This window comes from Atractosteus spatula, chromosome 12 (genome assembly GCF_055471065.1).
Source record: "Atractosteus spatula isolate fAtrSpa1 chromosome 12, fAtrSpa1.hap1, whole genome shotgun sequence".
Classification (NCBI taxonomy): domain Eukaryota; kingdom Metazoa; phylum Chordata; class Actinopteri; order Semionotiformes; family Lepisosteidae; genus Atractosteus; species Atractosteus spatula.
In genome coordinates, this window is record NC_142717.1 from 10,593,941 (window position 1) to 10,613,236 (window position 19,296).

At 38.7% G+C, this 19,296-nt stretch overlaps 1 protein-coding gene across 1 annotated transcript in view; it reads right to left on the reverse strand.

Annotated features, from left to right (window-relative positions):
* dgat1a (diacylglycerol O-acyltransferase 1a) overlaps nucleotides 1-19,296 on the reverse strand; it is a 34,268-nt gene that overhangs the window by 10,683 nt on the left and 4,289 nt on the right. Inside the window, exons 2-6 of the mRNA XM_088929140.1 lie at nucleotides 18,861-18,948; nucleotides 8,388-8,428; nucleotides 5,105-5,190; nucleotides 4,023-4,075; nucleotides 2,752-2,857 (exon numbers count right to left, since the gene is read on the reverse strand). Of these exons, the coding sequence (XP_088785266.1) occupies nucleotides 2,752-2,857; nucleotides 4,023-4,075; nucleotides 5,105-5,190; nucleotides 8,388-8,428; nucleotides 18,861-18,948 (374 nt within the window). The remainder of the gene's footprint in view (nucleotides 1-2,751; nucleotides 2,858-4,022; nucleotides 4,076-5,104; nucleotides 5,191-8,387; nucleotides 8,429-18,860; nucleotides 18,949-19,296) is intronic.

Consider the following 19,296-nt stretch of genomic DNA (forward strand, 5'->3'; position numbering starts at 1 on the left):
GCTTTTTATATATCACTTCAGATAACTTAAATAAGACTGTCTTAAACTGGTAATGTAAACTGATCTACTGGTAATTTACAAATGTCTTGTTATGCTGCAGCAAGGGCTGTACCACCTAACCTCATATTTGCAAAGAAATAAAAGACTTTACACTCTTCCCGAAGTACAGAGCTCAGTGATGTTGCATTCAGGAAAGGAAAGAACAAATATTATCTTATTGAAAAACTTAAAAATGAATTGAAATTCTGCCCCGAGTTCAATTCCTGGCATGCTATTTGAGTGGAGTTTGTATGTTCTCCCTGTGTTTGAATGGGTTTACTCCGGGTAAACAGTCCTCTAACAGTCCAAAGACATAAGAAACCTAATTGGCTTCTGAGAAAACTGGTCCTGGCTCTGTTGCTTGCCTTATTGGATACAGCAGTTAGGAAATGGATGGATGTGTTTTTAAGACAGATATAGAAAGGTCTGATTTTAATCATTTTCTCTTAAAATAGCACTCTTATATCCCTGTTTACTTCACAACACTGGATATAGGGTTTGTTTTGGATGGCTGAGTCAGATACAAATACAAAAGGAATTGATTCCTCTGTTTAAGTGTTTGTTTTTTAAAAAATAGACTACATACTGTAGGTAAAATAGATTACATACTGTAGGTTTTGGATACTGAGTAAATATCTTTATCATCATTTTGACAGATTGATCATGACTGTGATGCTCTTGAATGACTTACTGCTTAAGCACTAAATCACCTCATTAGTGAGTGTTCAACTTGGCACAGGTGGAGGGGATTTAATTTGTTTAAGAGGACAAAAAGAATAGAGACTTTCTCTTGAGAATGGTGCTCAAGGGAAAAAAGCCCTTGTGTCGTCAGTATGCTTGAAGGCTTCACAGAGTCAATAAGTCAAACAGGTGGACCTGTCTCCTCCTTAGAGAAGAATCAGGTCTCGTGGGAATGTTCTCTGTAGACCACCCTGATGGATGTCAGCAGGTGTGGCACAGATGTGTAGAGAACTATCCTCTTTGTGTACAACAGACAAATCCGAGGGTGGTCCAAGTGTGGTGGTCTGGGCAGGAGTGCCTTGTCTTTAAAGGACTTCGCCTGCAATTACTGATCTCAACCTGACTGGGATCTCTACACTGCGGATGATCTACACAGGATCCTAGGTGGTCCTGTTGCCCTTTCTGTGATCTCGTCCTGATACAATATTCTAGCAGGACGACACACTGGTTACCCTGCTTGTGTAACAATGGCTTTCTTGCGGAATGAGAATGTGACGGTTCTGCATGGATGTCCAACTTGCTAGAGACTTTAGGCCCACTGAACATTTGCTGGCATGAGCTGTGTGACATTGTGTGACTGTTAGAGCTCAGGAACCAGTGAACACACACAGACACACACATCCAGTACGGCTAACGGCTCTTCTTCTAAAATTGATTGGCTCATAGTCTACTAGGTCATCATTTTAGTTTCCACTGTTTACTCCGCTGAAGTGAAACAGAATCCCATCTCCTTGCCACCACTGACTTTCAAGCCTTGCCACTGTCTAGAGCTTGATTTACTAACGCAGGTTGCCTTTCTACATTGTGTGGGTAGGGACGTGCTCGGAAGCCTTCAAAACTGCATGTTGTTCTTGTTTTTGCCTGCATGATTATTTTGGCTTGACCAACCGACCAAAACAACAAAAACACCAGCAGCAGGTCAAAGAAACGAGACACCAATGCCTGTCAAGACAGACTACTGGCTTTTTTAATAATGACCATGTGGTCAGTGGAAAAGGCCCTTGTTAGAGCTCCAATGGATGGCACTGCCACCAAGATAAGGCTGGTGCTCACTTGTCAAGAGACTACAGCAGCTCACTCCCCTGACCTTGATATATATAAACAGCCGCCCTGTGTGAGGAACAACTGACAGATGGTGGATCTTTGTCACTCCCTGTGGCGTTAACAGATGAGAGGAAAAAATACGCCATTAAGTACTTTCCCAAGGTAACAATGGTTTAAATTTACAACAGAACAGCGTGTGATGTATATTATTCTTCATCCCCTGTTTTCTACACAACTCACCAACTGGAGAAAGACAGAGAGCACTTGATAAAGAGCTCTTTGCTAGCAAATGAAAGAAACGCGTGGCTTATCATATTGAATCAAGAGGGAGAGAAGTAGCTGCCTCACAATACCACAAAAAACACGTTTCAGTGCATCACCATATTTGCCTCAAACCACCTCTTTTTCAGGCCTGAAAGAAACACCTGCAGGCTGCCATTCTGCCTTTGACCTTGTCATGCATCAGCATTCCCTTGGACACAAGACTTTCTAATTAAGGTCATTACTGCGGTCTTGACCGGTTGCCTGTCAGAATCTGGAGCAGGTTCAAGATGTTTCTCCTAATGAAATCCATGAACTTAACACAATCAGCCCTGACAACCTGCCTGATCTACTGACCGTTTGTACCTCTGAGGTGCAGCTAAGATCCTTGGATTGTGTAACATGTTCAATTCTTCTCCCTAAGCCAGCTACAATAGCAGGAATGCTCTAGGGCTGTGCTACAGCCTTACACTGGGACACTGGTGGCTACTGTTAAAACAAGCCCCTACTGTCCCCTAGTTTAAATATTAGCTGAAGACGGATCTGTTTCAAACAGCTTTACTTCTTATGTATCTGTACGTGCACTTAGACAAATGCATTTCATAGCAACACACAGCAAGAAGAACCAACTTTTTAAAGTGTGATGCTATATTTCTAGAAGCTTACCTGGAGTCATGGAGTTAACCATTAACACAACAGCAGCAGGGAAACAGAGGATCGTGGAAAGGTTGAGGAAGTGAACAAACAGCCCAACCCTCTCAGAAAAAGTACCCTGTGGAAAGGTGCAAATCACAGCCACTGGTTAAACTCAAAAGTACTTTGTCACAGAAACGGATATCATTATTCTGCCCTGTGTCATCCGATACAAATATGTGATGCGTTGGGTGCTCTGACAATTCATATGCAAATATGTTCTTCCTTATTGGCTGGTATACTCAAAGTGTAACATAACGTTCTTTTTAACCAAGTAAGTAATTACACTGATAACAGCTGCCCCTCAAATTATTGTGTACAGAGGAAACGAAGGTGTTTGTTTTTAAACAATGAAATGACGATGCAAGCATATGAAAGGCAACGCGGTACAGTGTTGAGAGAAAGAAATGTACTGCTGAAAAGAAACATGGACTCAATTTCTTATACTCAATGAAAGAACAAGCTAAGAGTGTATGACTGACACCGAGATTGATTAGTAAAAAAATACACTGTTTCGCTAGAGAGCTCATAATAGTGATCCATCAATTCTGCACTATATAAGCAGTACTGTGAAGACATTTGGGTTGCAAACACTTCAAAACAAGAATTTAATTCTCATTTAATTCTCAAAATCATTACATGAATTGGACTGAGTCTATATGGGCCATATCAGAGAAGAATTCAACAAATCTAAACTTGTGGAATGTTTTACAGACATTCATTATAAAAATCCTAAAGCATAGAGTGTAGAGTCAAAATGTACAGTTACAATATTGTACCATGATGCAACGGTTATAAGTCATTTATTAGGTCACATCTATAGAGATAACAACCCTTGTTTGCACAGTACTGCATATTGAATGGAAAAAAAGACCGTAATGTACTGAATTAACAAACCATTTAATAAAATGCATTCCTAAATTGTAAATTAACAAAACATAAAGCTTTCTAATTCACCTCAATGAATTCAAACAGACATTTTACAGCCATCACTGCATTTTCCTGCAACACTAATAGAAATCCATTATAAGTACTGCATATTGAATGGAAAAAAAGACAGTACTGCACTGAATTAACAAACCATTTAATAAAATGCATTCCTAAATTGTAAATTAACAAATCATAAAGCTTTCTAATTCACCTCAATGAATTCAAACAGACATTTTACAGCCAATACTACATTTTCCTGCAACACTAACAGAAATCCACTGTAAAAAAGATTCATTTTATGGGATTATACTCACCACAGACAGCTTCCTCTCAGTGTACAAAGCTATGATTATAAATGTATTTGACACTGGGACAGAAAAGCAAAAGAACAGAAGTTAGCATTCTCGCAACAGGACATGTTCCCGGCATTATTATTTTTGGGTGGATAGGCTAATTGCAGGCAGTTCAACAAAATGTTTTAAAAAGCAAAAAAGGCTTGTGAATTCTAATTATCAAACCAGTTAAAACATTTATGTCTATGTCTACATCACCACTATCACATGTAGGGAAAGTACTTTTACAAAGTTTTGTAAAGAAATACCATCTTTTGGACATTAACAACGGCTAAGCTGATCTACAGCAAAACAGAGGAAGAAGGCTATTAGTAGGATTTACTGTGAAGCATCAGTAGGATTTACTGTCAAGCATCCTTGAGTTCTTACCACAACAGTGTTTATAGTACATTTACAATACTGCTGGGAAGAATCGTCATTTTCTCCCATTTTCTTGTTGTTGAAGTCAAGAAAATTAATAAAAATGAAAAACCATCGTTAAAGCGCTGACTGCTGTCATTTCTCTAGGTGATGCAGACAGAATGTCAAGAAACTGGGAGATGATTAGCTACTCCAGAGCACTAACACCTTTTTGAGAGTGGAAGAGGTTATTGCTTTTTTCATGGCACTCTCAAAGATATGTGATATTCAATTTTTCAACTTTATATTTTACCATCTTTTCTTCATGATTAGGCCACCCAGAAAAGTCAAAGGAAACTAAGTACTTTTGTGACCATTTTATTACAACTGAGTAAAATAGTGTATTCTGCAGAAACAAACACCAAGGTCAACCTTTACATAACATGGCACCATGGAATGTGTATGTAACAAAACATTAAAATAATTATTTTAGATGTTGTATTCCACAGTGTATTAACTAGGACAGGGGAGATACCTCTGGAGATGATAGTCGAAAATCAGGAAGTAATAAACTTTCTTGTAAAAACTACAGCATTCTCCAGAACGAACAGAAGGAAAATCCTTTCAGGCAAGCTAAAATCCACACACACTGTACTTGAAAAACACTACTGAAAATCCACACCACAGAAATAATGAATACATACCAATTACAAGGCATGGAGCAGGCCAGCTATAAGGGTCCTTTAAGAACAGTGAAACCACTTGGATTGGGTCCACTAGTATACCATATCTGATTGAAAAGAAATTGCAAAGGGAAAATTAAAGTCAGGAGTGGTGTTAAACAATTTTACTAGGGTCACAATAATGCAATAAAAATAGCATACCCACACCCTCTAAATTGCTTCACAGAGCAGTGTTTAGATATGGTTGGCAAACAATACAGATGACTGAAGTTTAACACATTGTAACAAAGATTTGAAAGCTTTTTTTAAAGCACTGGCTTCCTATGTTGTTACAAATATTCCGCTTAATACTGAAAGATAACACATTGTTAACTTCTTTACGAACTAGCATTTATACAAGGTCTTGACAAATGTTGCAATGTAACTAACTTGCCACACACCCCAATACCAACTTTATAACAAAGACGTCGTTACACCCCATCAGAAGAGTTTTGAATACATTCCAGAAGACAGTAAGACACAAGATGCGGGGGAAAGGTTCTATATTGTTCAGTAGGGTTATTCAAAGAAAAAAAACTAAACCTCAGCATCTTCAACTTGGTAAATGCGAGGATAAAGGATTCTGCAATCAGAGACATCTGGGAAAAACAGCACACTTGAAACTTTTGCAACATTTCGCATTGCAGCATATGGCCTGCAGTATGGTGGCTTACACTGCTTTCCTCTTTGCAACATTTCAGTCCATATTTCTTCCTGTCAGAAGAGTGCACAAAATAGCAGCTATGCCAAAAAAATACTATATGGTCCACGGCATTCCAAAAATGAACTGAACATTTGTTTAGGATCCTCAACACGGGAAAATATTTGAAGCAAAATGCTAAGCAATCATAAAAACCATAGTAACTGATAAATTTGATCAAATGTATTTGTACTGTACCAAGAAGCATACTTCATTGCTCAGTATATTCTCTACAATTACATTTCCAAAAATCTGTAAGGTCTGCACAAAGTATGCAGACCACACTGCCCCTCTACTCTTTTACATAATATTGCAGAGAAGCACTTATTTAGATTAAATGAAAAACAGTATAACCACAGCGTACACAGGCAAACATTCATAACAGGAAAAAAAAACACCATTTCCCCTATCAGGTATTTTATTTGCCTGATGTAACCTGGAAAGTTACTCTGATGTGGTTTATAATAAAACATAAATGGATCTAACAACAACTGCATAATTCTACATAACCTAACACATATACTGTATTACCCTGATGGTATAAAATGAATTCTCACAGATCACAAAATAGAAACACGTCATTAATTGTGAAATATCATACTGCCAAGTGAATAAACTTAACCCAAAGGTGGTGTTTCATCGGTACTATTTAACCAGTTTAATTGTGCGATTTATTTTGACTGAGTGACAACTGATATGGAATATTTTTAAGCAAGTCAAGTACACAAAAATGGCAATACTTTTTTGCACCAGCACCATTTAGGGACTGGGCACAGATTCAAGTGACAGCTTTTGAGTGGCTCCTTGTGGGCTAAATTCTCCCATAGCTGTGAGAGTACTTCCTTCTGAGTGAGCACATTAATGGGCATATTGTTCATACATTATTTAGTATTTCTAGTAATGGTTTTCCGTCTTTCTTTTTTCTGCTCATACAGTAATTTTATCTGGCACAAACACTGAAACCCATTTTTAGGAAAGCTATACTGAACAACTGACCTTCTCCCCATTTTTGTCTTTTTGTACATTCTAATGTTTTCTGAATACATAGCTGAGCTGACAGACTGACTTTCTCAGAAAGGGTCGCTGTGGGCAAGATTTCTGACATTGTTTCCCTCAAGGCCTGTCATAATACTGCTTGCGTCTCTAAGATACTTTTTGCCATTAGGAACATGAGGCCGCCTAATTACTATTTCTGCCCTCACCTACAAACACAGCATACAATGTAAAGCAGGACCGTCCTGTAGGAAAACACTGAAGAAAATGACCTGCTTGTAAACTAATTCTCGTTAACACATATTCTATGTAACAGGAACTCTATTTTGGTTAACATTCGACTTTTCTTGAGATTTTTATTTTATACTCATCACACTTGGAAAGTACCAATTATTTATTCTTATGTATGGACTCACAGCAATTACTCCTATACTGGTCAAAGACAATCAAGCAGACATCTGCCCACATCAGAACCACAGGGCCTCACAGTAGAGTTGGCACTGATTGGAGGTGTGGCGCATCTCTCACTGACTGTCAGTAAGCCTGTACACACCTGGGAAACATAAGAATTTGCTGTTCTGCCATTAGCCCAGACAGCCCATGACCAATGAATTCCAATGCCAATATAGTTAAAAGGTATTTTAAAAGAAGTTCTAATCAGCACTGAAATTCCTGTATTAAAAACTAATGGCTCAAAGGTTGTGGGTCAGAGGAATCTTCCCCGTGTGCAGTCACAGGGTTTATAGATACAGTATGAGCCAAGATGGGGGAAAAATAGACAATTGGCTATTCTAAATTGGGTGAGTATAACAAAGCGAAATAGCGATTTCAAATTTGCATAAGTTGCTTGAGGATCCAATATCAGCTGCAAGCTTCTAATTTTTAGTCCATATTCCTAGTAGCATGAAAATGTACAGCTCTTGTGAGACGAGATGGCAAACATTCCTGTCCATCTGGACATATTGTACAAAATACAAATATGCATCTGTTTTTCTCCCTTGAAATCGGGAGACAAACTGAACTAATTATTTGGATAAGTTAAAACCTGCTATGTTGCACCTCAATTTGTACAGTAGCTGAATTTAAAACATCTGTAAAAACTTCAGTCCTCGTGCATTGTTGTTTCCCAGACCTGATATAAGAAATTCTAATCTGAATTGGTGTCATTGATCGCTACTTGTGTAAAATTTCAGCCCTTTAAAGACAGGAATAAAATATTTGTTTTTGATTTGTTCAATGATGAGAACGTTATTTCAGGACGGTGGTGATAGATTTAACTTAAGCAAGCTGAATGCCCATTTGTAGCTGGTCTGGATGTGCACAAGTGTTGCACATCTTTTTACCTAAACTAATATGAGTTTTCCCCCTGAAGCACATTTTTCCCTTTTATACAGCTGTGAATCCTTCAACATCGTAAACTAGAATGTTATATAGAGTCCTTAGCATCAAGCAACAGAACTCTTCATTCTGTGTACAATAACAGAACCTTTACAGATCATGCTGCACACACATTCAGTAAAAGAAAAATAAGAAAGCAGGGTAGCAGTTTACTACATTAAAGAAAATACTTACTTTATTAGGTTCTCTAGGAAAAGTCGTGCATTGCTCAATACCTGAAATAGAGAAGAAAACGTGTTAATGCAAATATGTTACAACAGCATGTGACAAATATCATAACCAGTCAATTGTAAATTCAGACGTTTCACACAACATTAAACCTTATCTGCTGTTCTAAAGATACACTGATACTATCAATATGGAGATTTAATGTGCAGATGGTTAATTTGATATTAGATGAAAGACAGATCAAAGTCTCTAGATGTGAATCTAAAACATTATGTGTTTATCTATGTCAAAGAGCAGTACTGATAAAGCCTACAATTTACATTAAACAAAAATGAACAGCAGCCAGATCAAGCAGTTTTTATGGGTTCTCAGCAAAGCAGTTATAATGAAATAAAAAAAATATGTAGATTTCAGAGTTCTACATTCATATTTACTCATGTCATGTCTTGAAAATGCTCTCAATATGCTTGTCAGAAGACCGGATGTACAATACAGTAATATTTCTTTTAGACCTTTAGTGGCTGCACTGTCTGATAAAATGTAAAGAATAAAATTATCTAAAGCATTTTACGTAGCTCTAACAGAACCCTAGAACTGTTCTGCCCTCATCCTGAGCAGACGGATGTCATTCAGTAGACAAACTGAACAACAGTTTGTCTGGTTTTGAGATGCATGAAATTTGACCAATCAATGAAAAAATCTTTATCCACGAAACAGCTGAAACATAAGAATTGTTCTCTACAATCCTGTCCCTATGCTGCAATTACTTTTGCTTACCTTTGCTTTTGAGGGAAAAACAATAATAAAGGGGGATAAACATGTTCAACCAAACCCATGCACCCATAAGGTTGTATTTCTGGCTGTGCATCTACAGCAGGCCAGTTTCAGAACTTACTGCGGTATATTAAAGGACTGAATAAGACCAAAGTCTTTTCACTTGTAACATGATCTAGAAAGTGTGTATAGGCAGTAGAAGAAACATTATGCCACCTCTCCATATCAAAGTTCTCCCTTTCAGTGAAGAAATCAGAATCTTGTTTTCTCCAACTATTTTGAGAATTAGGGCATTCAGTGTGAAACCAACCAGAATCTGGCAGATACATTTCTCCTGTGGAGGAAGAATTCAAGGCACAATTTCACATTAATTCTGTATCTCAAATAGTTTTTCTACCTATGCTGGCTTCCCTGAAGAAAATCCTATCTTCCAATCTACACATGTTACAGAAACAGTCTGTGTCATTTTAAAATTTCTGCATGCCCCAGTAGGTAAACTGTCTTCTAGTCAGGTTTATATTTTAACGGTATGAAGCTTTCAAAAATAGCAGGTGCTCTGGTAGTTCAACACAGTAGTCCCCAACCCTGGTTCAGTGACCTCTGGGACTGATGGCTTAAGCTCCAGCTCAGTTCTAAATCTCCAGTGCTGATTAATTACTTTAATTGATGGATGTTTGTTTAGACTTCAGTCCCTTGAAGTAGAGTATTTTTGAATTGAGGATTGATTGAAGAAACATTTTCAAGGACTTTAACATACAGAACTTCATGCAGTCTCTAAAACTTGCTTAACCCTATTTCTCACTAAACAAATATTAACAGGCAATCCATTGACAACAAAAGATTGCTAAAATACAGTCTTTGCAGCAATCATCATTAGTTTGACATTATAAAAAATAAAAGCAACATGGTCAATTTTAAAGATTTATATTTATAAAACATAAAAGAGTAATATTAATCAATATTAATGATTAATATAATAATGATTTACTGGGGCATCCAGTGAATCAAGAATTTGCTTACAGTATGTGTAGATCATTTACGTCTTCAAGGAAGAGGAATGAACATTTAGGAAGTGGCCTACTATTCCACTGAATTCTACTTCTTTCACACCCAGCACTGTGCATGCTAGCTAACATTTAAGGCAATGCTTTCAGGTACATCTAGCTGTCGCTGGATATCATTAGTGGCCTAGATGTCAAGGAGTTATAGCCAATGGCAGCATTTTTCTGAAGTACATCACAGATGTAGTAAACCATTTTAAAAAAATCGAGGAAGATAGTCTAAAATGTTAAGAAACACCATATCAGTTTAGTTCAAGCACAGGGGGGGGGGGGGGAAAGGTTTTCTTTGAAAGTGCTATTGTAAAATGCGGTATCTGAAAAGAAAAATGAAAAAGAGGGAAGAAAAAACTGCCGACTTTTACATTTCCTTTAAAAATACTGCATACAAATACATCATGTGCTCTTCTCTCTGGAAAGGGACTGTGGAGCTGTGTGCTGGGTCCTCACACAAATACACCGCACATTAATCTTCATCTCCCAGTTGTTATTTTTGTATCCTATCTCCCTTGTGTGCACATTACAAGTGGGCTGTGATTGTGCCGGCTGTATGCCAATCAGCAATAAACGGCTGTATCTTCCAAGCAAATTCGTTTTAAATCTCCCTAACCCCTCTTTCCCGAAATATGGGAATGGCAGAGCAGGTTCCCTTGGGAAAAAGCCTGCATTAAAATCCCTTTGTGACAGGTAGGCTAAATTATGCATAGTGTGCGGTTTAGCCTTAAAACAAGCAATGTTAAACATTTATGAAACACTTTAGTATGCATTTTATTTATATACATCTATTAACTCCTTCTAATGTAATATAGAACTAATTGCCAGGGGCTATGACATTTTTCAATAAATACTCTGGCTTCGCTTTCGAGAGCTAAAATAAGAACTGTCACTCTGTGTAATCTACACAGCAATCTGGACTGTTCTGTATTTTGCAGTGCCAAGTTTCCACTTCAATGTGTAATTTTTCATTATTAAAAATACAAGCGAAGAGCCCATGTTCTGAAGAAATACGATAAGTGTTCAGAAAGTATTAAAAAATATAGCTATTAGTGATGTCAAAATGATCTTCTTTCAAAGAGTGGATTAATACCATATTAAAAATTAAAATTTGTTCTCTGTTGCTTTGAAGGTAAGACTTAGTAGGCGGCGCTCCAGACTTTACCATTCGGAGAGGGTAGCTGCTGCAGGCTGTTTATTATTTCACTGCACACATTTTAATGGTTTTCATTAATTACAGCAGGAACTTTAAATGAATTAAAGTCACGTGCCGATTACATATTTGAGAGATGTCTCTAACGTTCTTGAAGAAGGCTTTAGATTTTTTTTCTGGTTTCTAATTCTACTTGTTGCTTTGAAGGGCTCAAGATGCCTGATCTAAATAATTTCACAATGCCATTAATAATGAAACCTCCTAAGATAAAAGTCAGCTCAGCAAGAGTGTTAGAATGTTGATATATAAACCCGTGAAAGTCATACACCGAAAGGGTTGAATGTTTATTGACCGAACAAGGATCAGCTCAAAATCTTTTCTGGACATTGTACACCTGACAAGGTATACTACTGTAGCGGCGAGGCTTAATAATAAGGCAGAATTAAGTGTTTCTGAGCTTCCCAAATGAGGCCCCATTTCTCTGTTCATCTCTGTGGTGCAGCCACAGAGAAACTATTCATTAGGGTGATTTAAGGTTTCCTAGGACAGCTCCCAAAGGGGGGTGCACTTAGCTAAGCCTGGCTATCATGATCAATGGTCATCCATTGGCGCCTATCTGTCTAGGGAGTGCCAGTTGGACATCTGGACTGCATTCCTAAGTGTCAGGAGTAAGTGACTCATATCTCACCTTGATCAACCAATCAGGGACTGGTAGGGCCGAGTAACCCACGTGGGACTCTGATGCCCATGGAACTTTCAGCCAATCGACGAGCTGAAGTTCCTCCAGGTAAAAACAGGCAACACAGAGAGCCTGTAAGATTCAACAAGATTCAGATTCGGGAGATTCAGTAAGATTCTGGAGAGGATTCTGTGGACTGTTCTAAAGGGAATTCAAAGGAGAATTCCAGGGCAGGACGGCCCAGGAGCAGAAGGCTCCCAAGGGCAGGACATTCTCGCAGCGCGCCTCCTGACCATCCCGAGACTCAGCCCGGACAACCACGGAACGGCCAGTGTGTCCGAGTGCCAGAACTTTCCTTTGTTCTAAGAGTCTAGAGTGGAGGTTGCCAGAGAGTAACCAGCAGCAGGCCTCGTGAACAGGTCGGAACTGTGGACAGCTGAATCATTATTCAGAACTAGCGCTTCATCAGGAACGAACCGGTCCTCTTCCTGACTTGCTGGGACCCACAGTCATCTTTTCTCCTGTGCACAAACTTTGCTAGTTAAAACCAACACTAACTAGCCGGCCAGTGAGCATCTGCAGCGCACCGTCGCAAGCCGCACAGCACAACCTGGCACCGAGCCAGAGAGCGCGGATTGGACAGCAACAGCCTGCAACTGTTTCTTTGTGCCTGCAGGAGATCTGAATCCCCAGAAATTGGATGAGTATTCAACTTCAATGCATTACAGCTCGAGAATTCAATTGTTATCCCAACCAGTTGATATCAATTTAATTCCTAAGAGTTATGTACTTGTTTTGAGTATCTAATGTAGAAGTTATAACCAAGTTCATTTACGAAACGGTCTTAATGAATGATATACTGAACGTATGTCCTCTTGATGTGTAACACTTCGTAACTGATTGAATATATACCTTTTGTATTCTGATAACCCTCTCGATAAGATCTGTTAGGTTTATATGCATATTCTATGTATTAATAAATGTATCCTCGTGTATTAGTACCTGTGTATGCGCGTTGTTTGAGTTATGTCGCATGGTTGGATTCTAAAGCCATCAAAAGAATCAACTTTGTGATTTACTGCTACAATTGATAATTGTCTCAGTAAATGCCCAAACCCTACAGAACTGGTGCCTTCAGAGAGCCACTATGATTACATATTTGGCGTCCCTGAACGGCTATGAAACACTACACTACATTACACTGTTGATAGAGTCTTCTAACTCACTGGCTATTGACTATGTTAGGTAGCTACAGCACTTCAACTAGAACCCAAGACGGTTGATGAATCGAATTAAAGCAACAACAACAAAATAATTCCCTTAAAGAACAGTGTACTGTAGGTCACATTCTACTCAAATAGATGACAGAAGAGTACAGGTTTTCTTTGTTATAGCATACAGAATGATACACAAATGGGCAAAAGAAAAAGACTGTATTCTTTATTTGTCTTTCTTTTAGAAGTATCACACAAGTCTTTGCAGCCATTTCTGGAATACAGATTCGAACATTACAAATGAAGAAATGTTGTGGGGTGCTTTGGATAACAGCTCTAACAATAAGAATTCCTTAAACTTATATAGGGCCTTTCTGGACACTCCACTCAAAGGGCTGTACAGGTAATAGAGACTCCCCTCCACCACCACCAGTGGGTAGCATCCACCTGGATGATGTCACAGCAGCCAAAGTGCGCCAGTACGCTCCCCACACACCAGCTATCAGTGGGAGAAGAACAGATTGATGAAGCCAATTCATAGATGTGGGTTATTAGGAGGCCATGACTGATCAAGAGCAGGGCAGAAATTTGGTCAGGACACTGGGGTTAACACCCACTGTTTAAGCTAATTTTGACTTCTAGAAACATTAACAATGAAAATATTTTAAGTTTTTCAAAGCATGCAACTGACCCCTTGTAGATACCATCAGATAAAACTTTTACCTAGTCCCTTGCATATACAGTAATCTGCCCATAATGAGATGGAGGCACCTTTTACAGCACATACATTCAGGGAGCGTCTCGATGTGGCTAGGTACTTGGATTCTTCTTGCATTTCCAATATTCCATACCGTTTCCTGTTCACAACTATGAAATAATGACCCCGGCCTTGTGCTTTTACATTAGTAGAAACAAATCTGGTTGGATTAGCTGCACTTCATAGAACTTTCTATTCATATTCATGGTTACGGGTTTGGTGATACCGCTGCTGACACAGTCGGGCCTTTATAACAATGTATATTTATGACGTTTGAGTGATTTTATAAATTGAGTTATTCAAACTGGGAGGAAGGTACCACCTATGGTGGCAGAGTGGGGAAATGGTTTTGTTTCGTATTTATTTTCCAAAAATGAAACGGCACAAAAAATTATTTTACAAAAAAGAAAAAAAGAAGAAGTAAAGCAGGTTCCTAATCTACTGCAACTGCTCTTTTCCCCAAGTGCTAGGGAGGAATGGACAAAATTAGAAACAAATCGCATTCCAGGAGATACCACTCCATTCTGTTAGCACAACACATTTTAATCTCCCATGCTGCTCACAAAGTCATTGGTGGGAAGTCTGGCCCGCCTTAACAACCGAGTGTGCTTGATGAAACAAAGCCAAGACGTTCTACTGTACCAATGTCACCTTTCAGTACCTTGAAACTGCGGTCTAGCAAGAAACGTGCTAAAACACAAACGGGCACTATTACACCTCACCACAGGGGGCAGTTAACCTGGGGATTTAATGTCTAAAAATAAAGCACAGAAAGGAAATTCCTTTTTATTACTTCACAAAATGACAGTCTTATGATCTTATTGCTGAAAGAAAAACAATAGTTCTTTTTTTCACCATTACTGTGGAAGAAAAGGATTATAGAATATATATTCTATAATATATATTATAGAATAATACATATTTTATTATTATATAATAATAATATACCACCGGGGCGGAGCGGTGGCACTGTGGCTAAGGATCTGCACCTGAGGCTGGAAGGTTGCCGGTTCAAATCCCGCGGCCGGCAGAGGAATCCTACTCTGTTGTGCCCCTGAGCAAGGCCCTTAACCCCAGCTGCTCCAGGGGCGCTGTACAATGGCTGACCCTGAGCCTGCGCTCTGACCCCAAGCTTCTCTCCCTGTCTGTGTGTCTCATGGAGTGCAGGCTGGGGTATGTGAAAAGACAAATTCCTAATACAAGAAATTGTATAGGGCTAATAAAGTGATCTTATCTTATCTTATATTCTTGGCTTCAGTGAAATATTCTCTCCAAATTGCAATATACATTATTGGCTGGAAAACAATATACACTATATATCAGAGAGCAAGAAGCAAATGATGACTTCCAATAAAAGTATTTTGCTTTTTCAAAAATCTTTAACTTTTGTGGATGGCTTCAATTAACTGTGTAACTAAGTAACATGACATATGCCCACGTATAGTCAGTAGAATGAGAGCCTGTAGATAAATACAATTTGAGAAATATTTCACTACAACCTGAAGGCTTTCCAAGTAATTTGCTTAAAAACTACAGCACATCTTCATAAATAACTCCCCTGAAAGGGGACAGTAAGCGTGAGTAAGAGCAGAGCTTCCTGGTTATGGAGAAAGTTTTGCCATCACAGTTCACCGAGTTCAGCCTGTAACTGCAATATCATTTCTATCTGCTGCATGAGAGGGGAAAGGTTGTGTGTTTAAATAGCACACGGAGCTTAAACACACTCATGCTACAGCAGTCATACTGGAATCTGAAGAGGCTGCTGTGATCACAAATTGATTTTGTTTTGATTAAACAGTCATAAAAGCTTTTAGCTCTTTTTCTATGGAAGAGGAATCTACAAGCTTTTTTTATCACAGTAGAGCTCACAGGGTGACTTTTGCATGTAAGGAACTTGTCAGTTTTGGAACCACAGATTTTATGTTCTATAAAAATACACACCTTTTATTAAACCCGAGCTACCGTAGAATCCTCATGTTAGCCCAATGTTTTATAATGTTAAACATAACATGTTATCCAGTGAGCAGAGTTCATCAACCCATTTTCTAAACACTTCTTCCCATTCAGAGGGGATGTTGAAGCCTTTCCTGGGAAGTAAAAGGGGCAAAGCAGGGTACACCCTGGATGGGGCACCAGCTCATCGTAGGGCACACACAGAAACAGACACACACTTACACACACCAGGGCCAATATTCCCAGAAGACAATACACTTACCAGTATGTGGAAACCAGAGCAGGCAGTGGAAACCCACGTTAACACAGGGAGAACATACAAACTCCACACAGATAGCACCCCAGGTTCGGAATTGAATCCAGGACCCCAGCACTACATGCAAGCAATGCTAACTACTATTTTCAGTTTCAAAAACATTTCCTTTTCATCCTTAAGGCAATTTATAAAAATAAACAACGGCTGGCATAAGGCATCCAGGTTTCACAATGCTACATGTGCAATGGTTTTACTTTACAAACTCAAACAAAGGCCTATGACCTAGAGCTAGGTCGAACTATTAAGCACACTAAGCATTATGTCATTTAAATATTAAGTAACACTTAAGAGCTCTTAAATTCATCATAACGTCAAACAAACTGAGAGTTTCTTCTGTCTTTTCCGAAGGACCATTTAATTTTTATATCAGTGTGACAAAATCAGAAAAAATGTGTTCTACCGGTTGAGGATAGAAAAAACACATTGACTGATTTTACTGCATCATTGAGCCCCCTTAAAAAGTCTGCTTGTAACTTTATTTGTTACTTTTTACCCAGAAAGGCAGAACATATTGCTATGAGAAAGCCTTATTATATTTAGATTCTATAAATGATCATGAAGTTTTTTGCAATGTGCTTGTGTTTGCATCAATAGTGAGATACACATTTTTTAGCAGCATCATTTTTCCATATGCCCTAAAAAGCCACATTCCTGTTGCTCAGCATACTTTAATGCTGGTATTTTTTTAATAGTAGAGACTAGAGTGTCCAGAATATAGTTTCAAGGGTGAAGACCTCTGTTAACTGATCGACTATGTCAATTTGCACTCAAATTATAAGCTAATAATAAGTGAATGACATGCTCCAACAGGTTTAGGGCTTTCAGCTTTATTTTACAAGCATTTTTTATTCTTTACTATTAGGAGATATTATTTGCTCCTGCCCCACTCTCCCTTACTACAAAATCATGAGATAACATCAACAGAATAAGTAAATTATTACCTAGTTTCTAGCCTTTTGACAGAATAGATCAAACTAGATACAACTGGCAAAATGACTTCACAAAATAAATAAAAAATAGAAGGGATTATGACCCCTTTAAAACTAGATACCACACAGGGTAATCTTAGGTCCAGGCAACACAAAGCATTTATAATAAAGTCCATTTAACCACACAGACAGGTGATTTAGCCTTCACTGGAAAGGCTGTGTCAAACTAAATATGTCCAAAACTACAGTAAACAGCCTATCTATGAAATCATCTGATCTTCGCCTGAAAAAACATCATACCAGCAAGTCTATGATACCACTGGGAGACTAGCCAACACATAGACACAATGGTGTCTGGTTGGTTTAACAGAATTAGCGGCAATAAACAAGGACTATAGAAATAATGAACGCCTCATTTAACCTCAAGCCAGAAGAAATGTTCTGTCTCCTGACATGCTCCTCTGTTTCTGCCTCCCTTTGGAGTCACAATTACCTATAAACTATGTTCATTTACCAACAAGGAGATAATCCAATTAGCTGGGTTTGATGTTAAGCGTATGTTACACTTTCCTTAAAGGTATAAGTCAAGACTACAAAGCCTTTTGCTTACTGCAATAGAATATTTGTTCCTTCCAAAATACTCTGCAACTAGAGTGAAATAAATGAGCTACAGCTGTTAAGGGGAAAGACTATACTTCAAGTACTTTCCTATACTATATGCTGCAGCTGTTGTAGCAACTGGTAGCTCATCAAATACTGTACTTAACCTTTTAGCCTCCAACGCCAACCCGATGTCTTCAAAGAAAAACTGACATGGCAAATTTGGAGAACTTAACGATTTATTGCCCTCCAGCTGCTACATTGTCTATCTATAGAGGCGCATTTCCAATTCATATTAATAATAATTAATAAATATATAAATATAAATATTAATTATAAATATAATTAATAAAAATATGTAAATTAATAATAATTGCTTACACTTATATAGCGCTTTTCTGGACACTCCACTCAAAGCGCTTTACAGGTAATGGGGACTCCCCTCCACCACCACCAATGTGCAGCCCCACCTGGATGATGCGACGGCAGCCATAGTGCGCCAGAACGCTCACCACACATCAGCTATTAGTGAGGAGGAGAGCAGAGTAATGAAGCCAATTCATAGAGGGGGATTATTAGGAGACCATGATTGGTAAGGGCCAATGGGAAATTTGGCCAGGACGCCAGGGTTACACCCCTACTCTTTTCGAGAAACGCCCTGGGATTTTTAATGACCACAGAGAGTCAGGACCTCGGTTTTACGTCTTATCCGAAGGACGGCGCCTGTTTACAGTATAGTGTCCCCGTCACTATACTGGGGCATTAGGACCCACATGGCCCGCAGGGTGAGCGCCCCCAACTGGCCCCACTAACACCTCTTCCAGCAGCAACCTTAGTTTTTCCCAGGAGGTCTCCCATCCAGGTACTGGCCAGGCTCTCACCTGCTGAGCTTCGGTGGGCTGCCAGTTGTGAGTTGCAGGGTGATATGGCTGCTGGCTGAATACAAATATTCAGTTTTGCTTAATGCATTCAAATATACATTTTATTGAAATAACCCACCTATATTAAGGAGCCCAGTGAGAGTAGAAGCTCACTCAATGTAAGTTACTTACTAGCATGACAACACACCAGTTGAGGATTCCTCTGTAGTTACTGTAGCCACTGGCTGAGCTGAGCAGGGACTCCTGCTGCCTGTGGCATCTAGTGAAGACAAAACCAAGTAGAATAATCAGAACACTTACACAGTTATTTAACCAGAGAAATCACTAGCGATAGCACAAAAATATGTCTGATGACTGAAACGACTGGGAACGTTTGCTAGGATTATCATTTCATTTGTTCCTTTTACATATTTCATACTAATTTATGCAGCATTTTTGCGCTACATGGGATATTTTTGTGGGCCGCATCTCAAAACATTATTAAGATTACACTGGAGCTGATGTGAATTATATGCACAATGATGCTTCAGTTTACCTGAACTAAATCAAGATAAGAAATCCAATGAGACACGTTACATATATATGCAGGGTACAGGCAGGTCAGGTT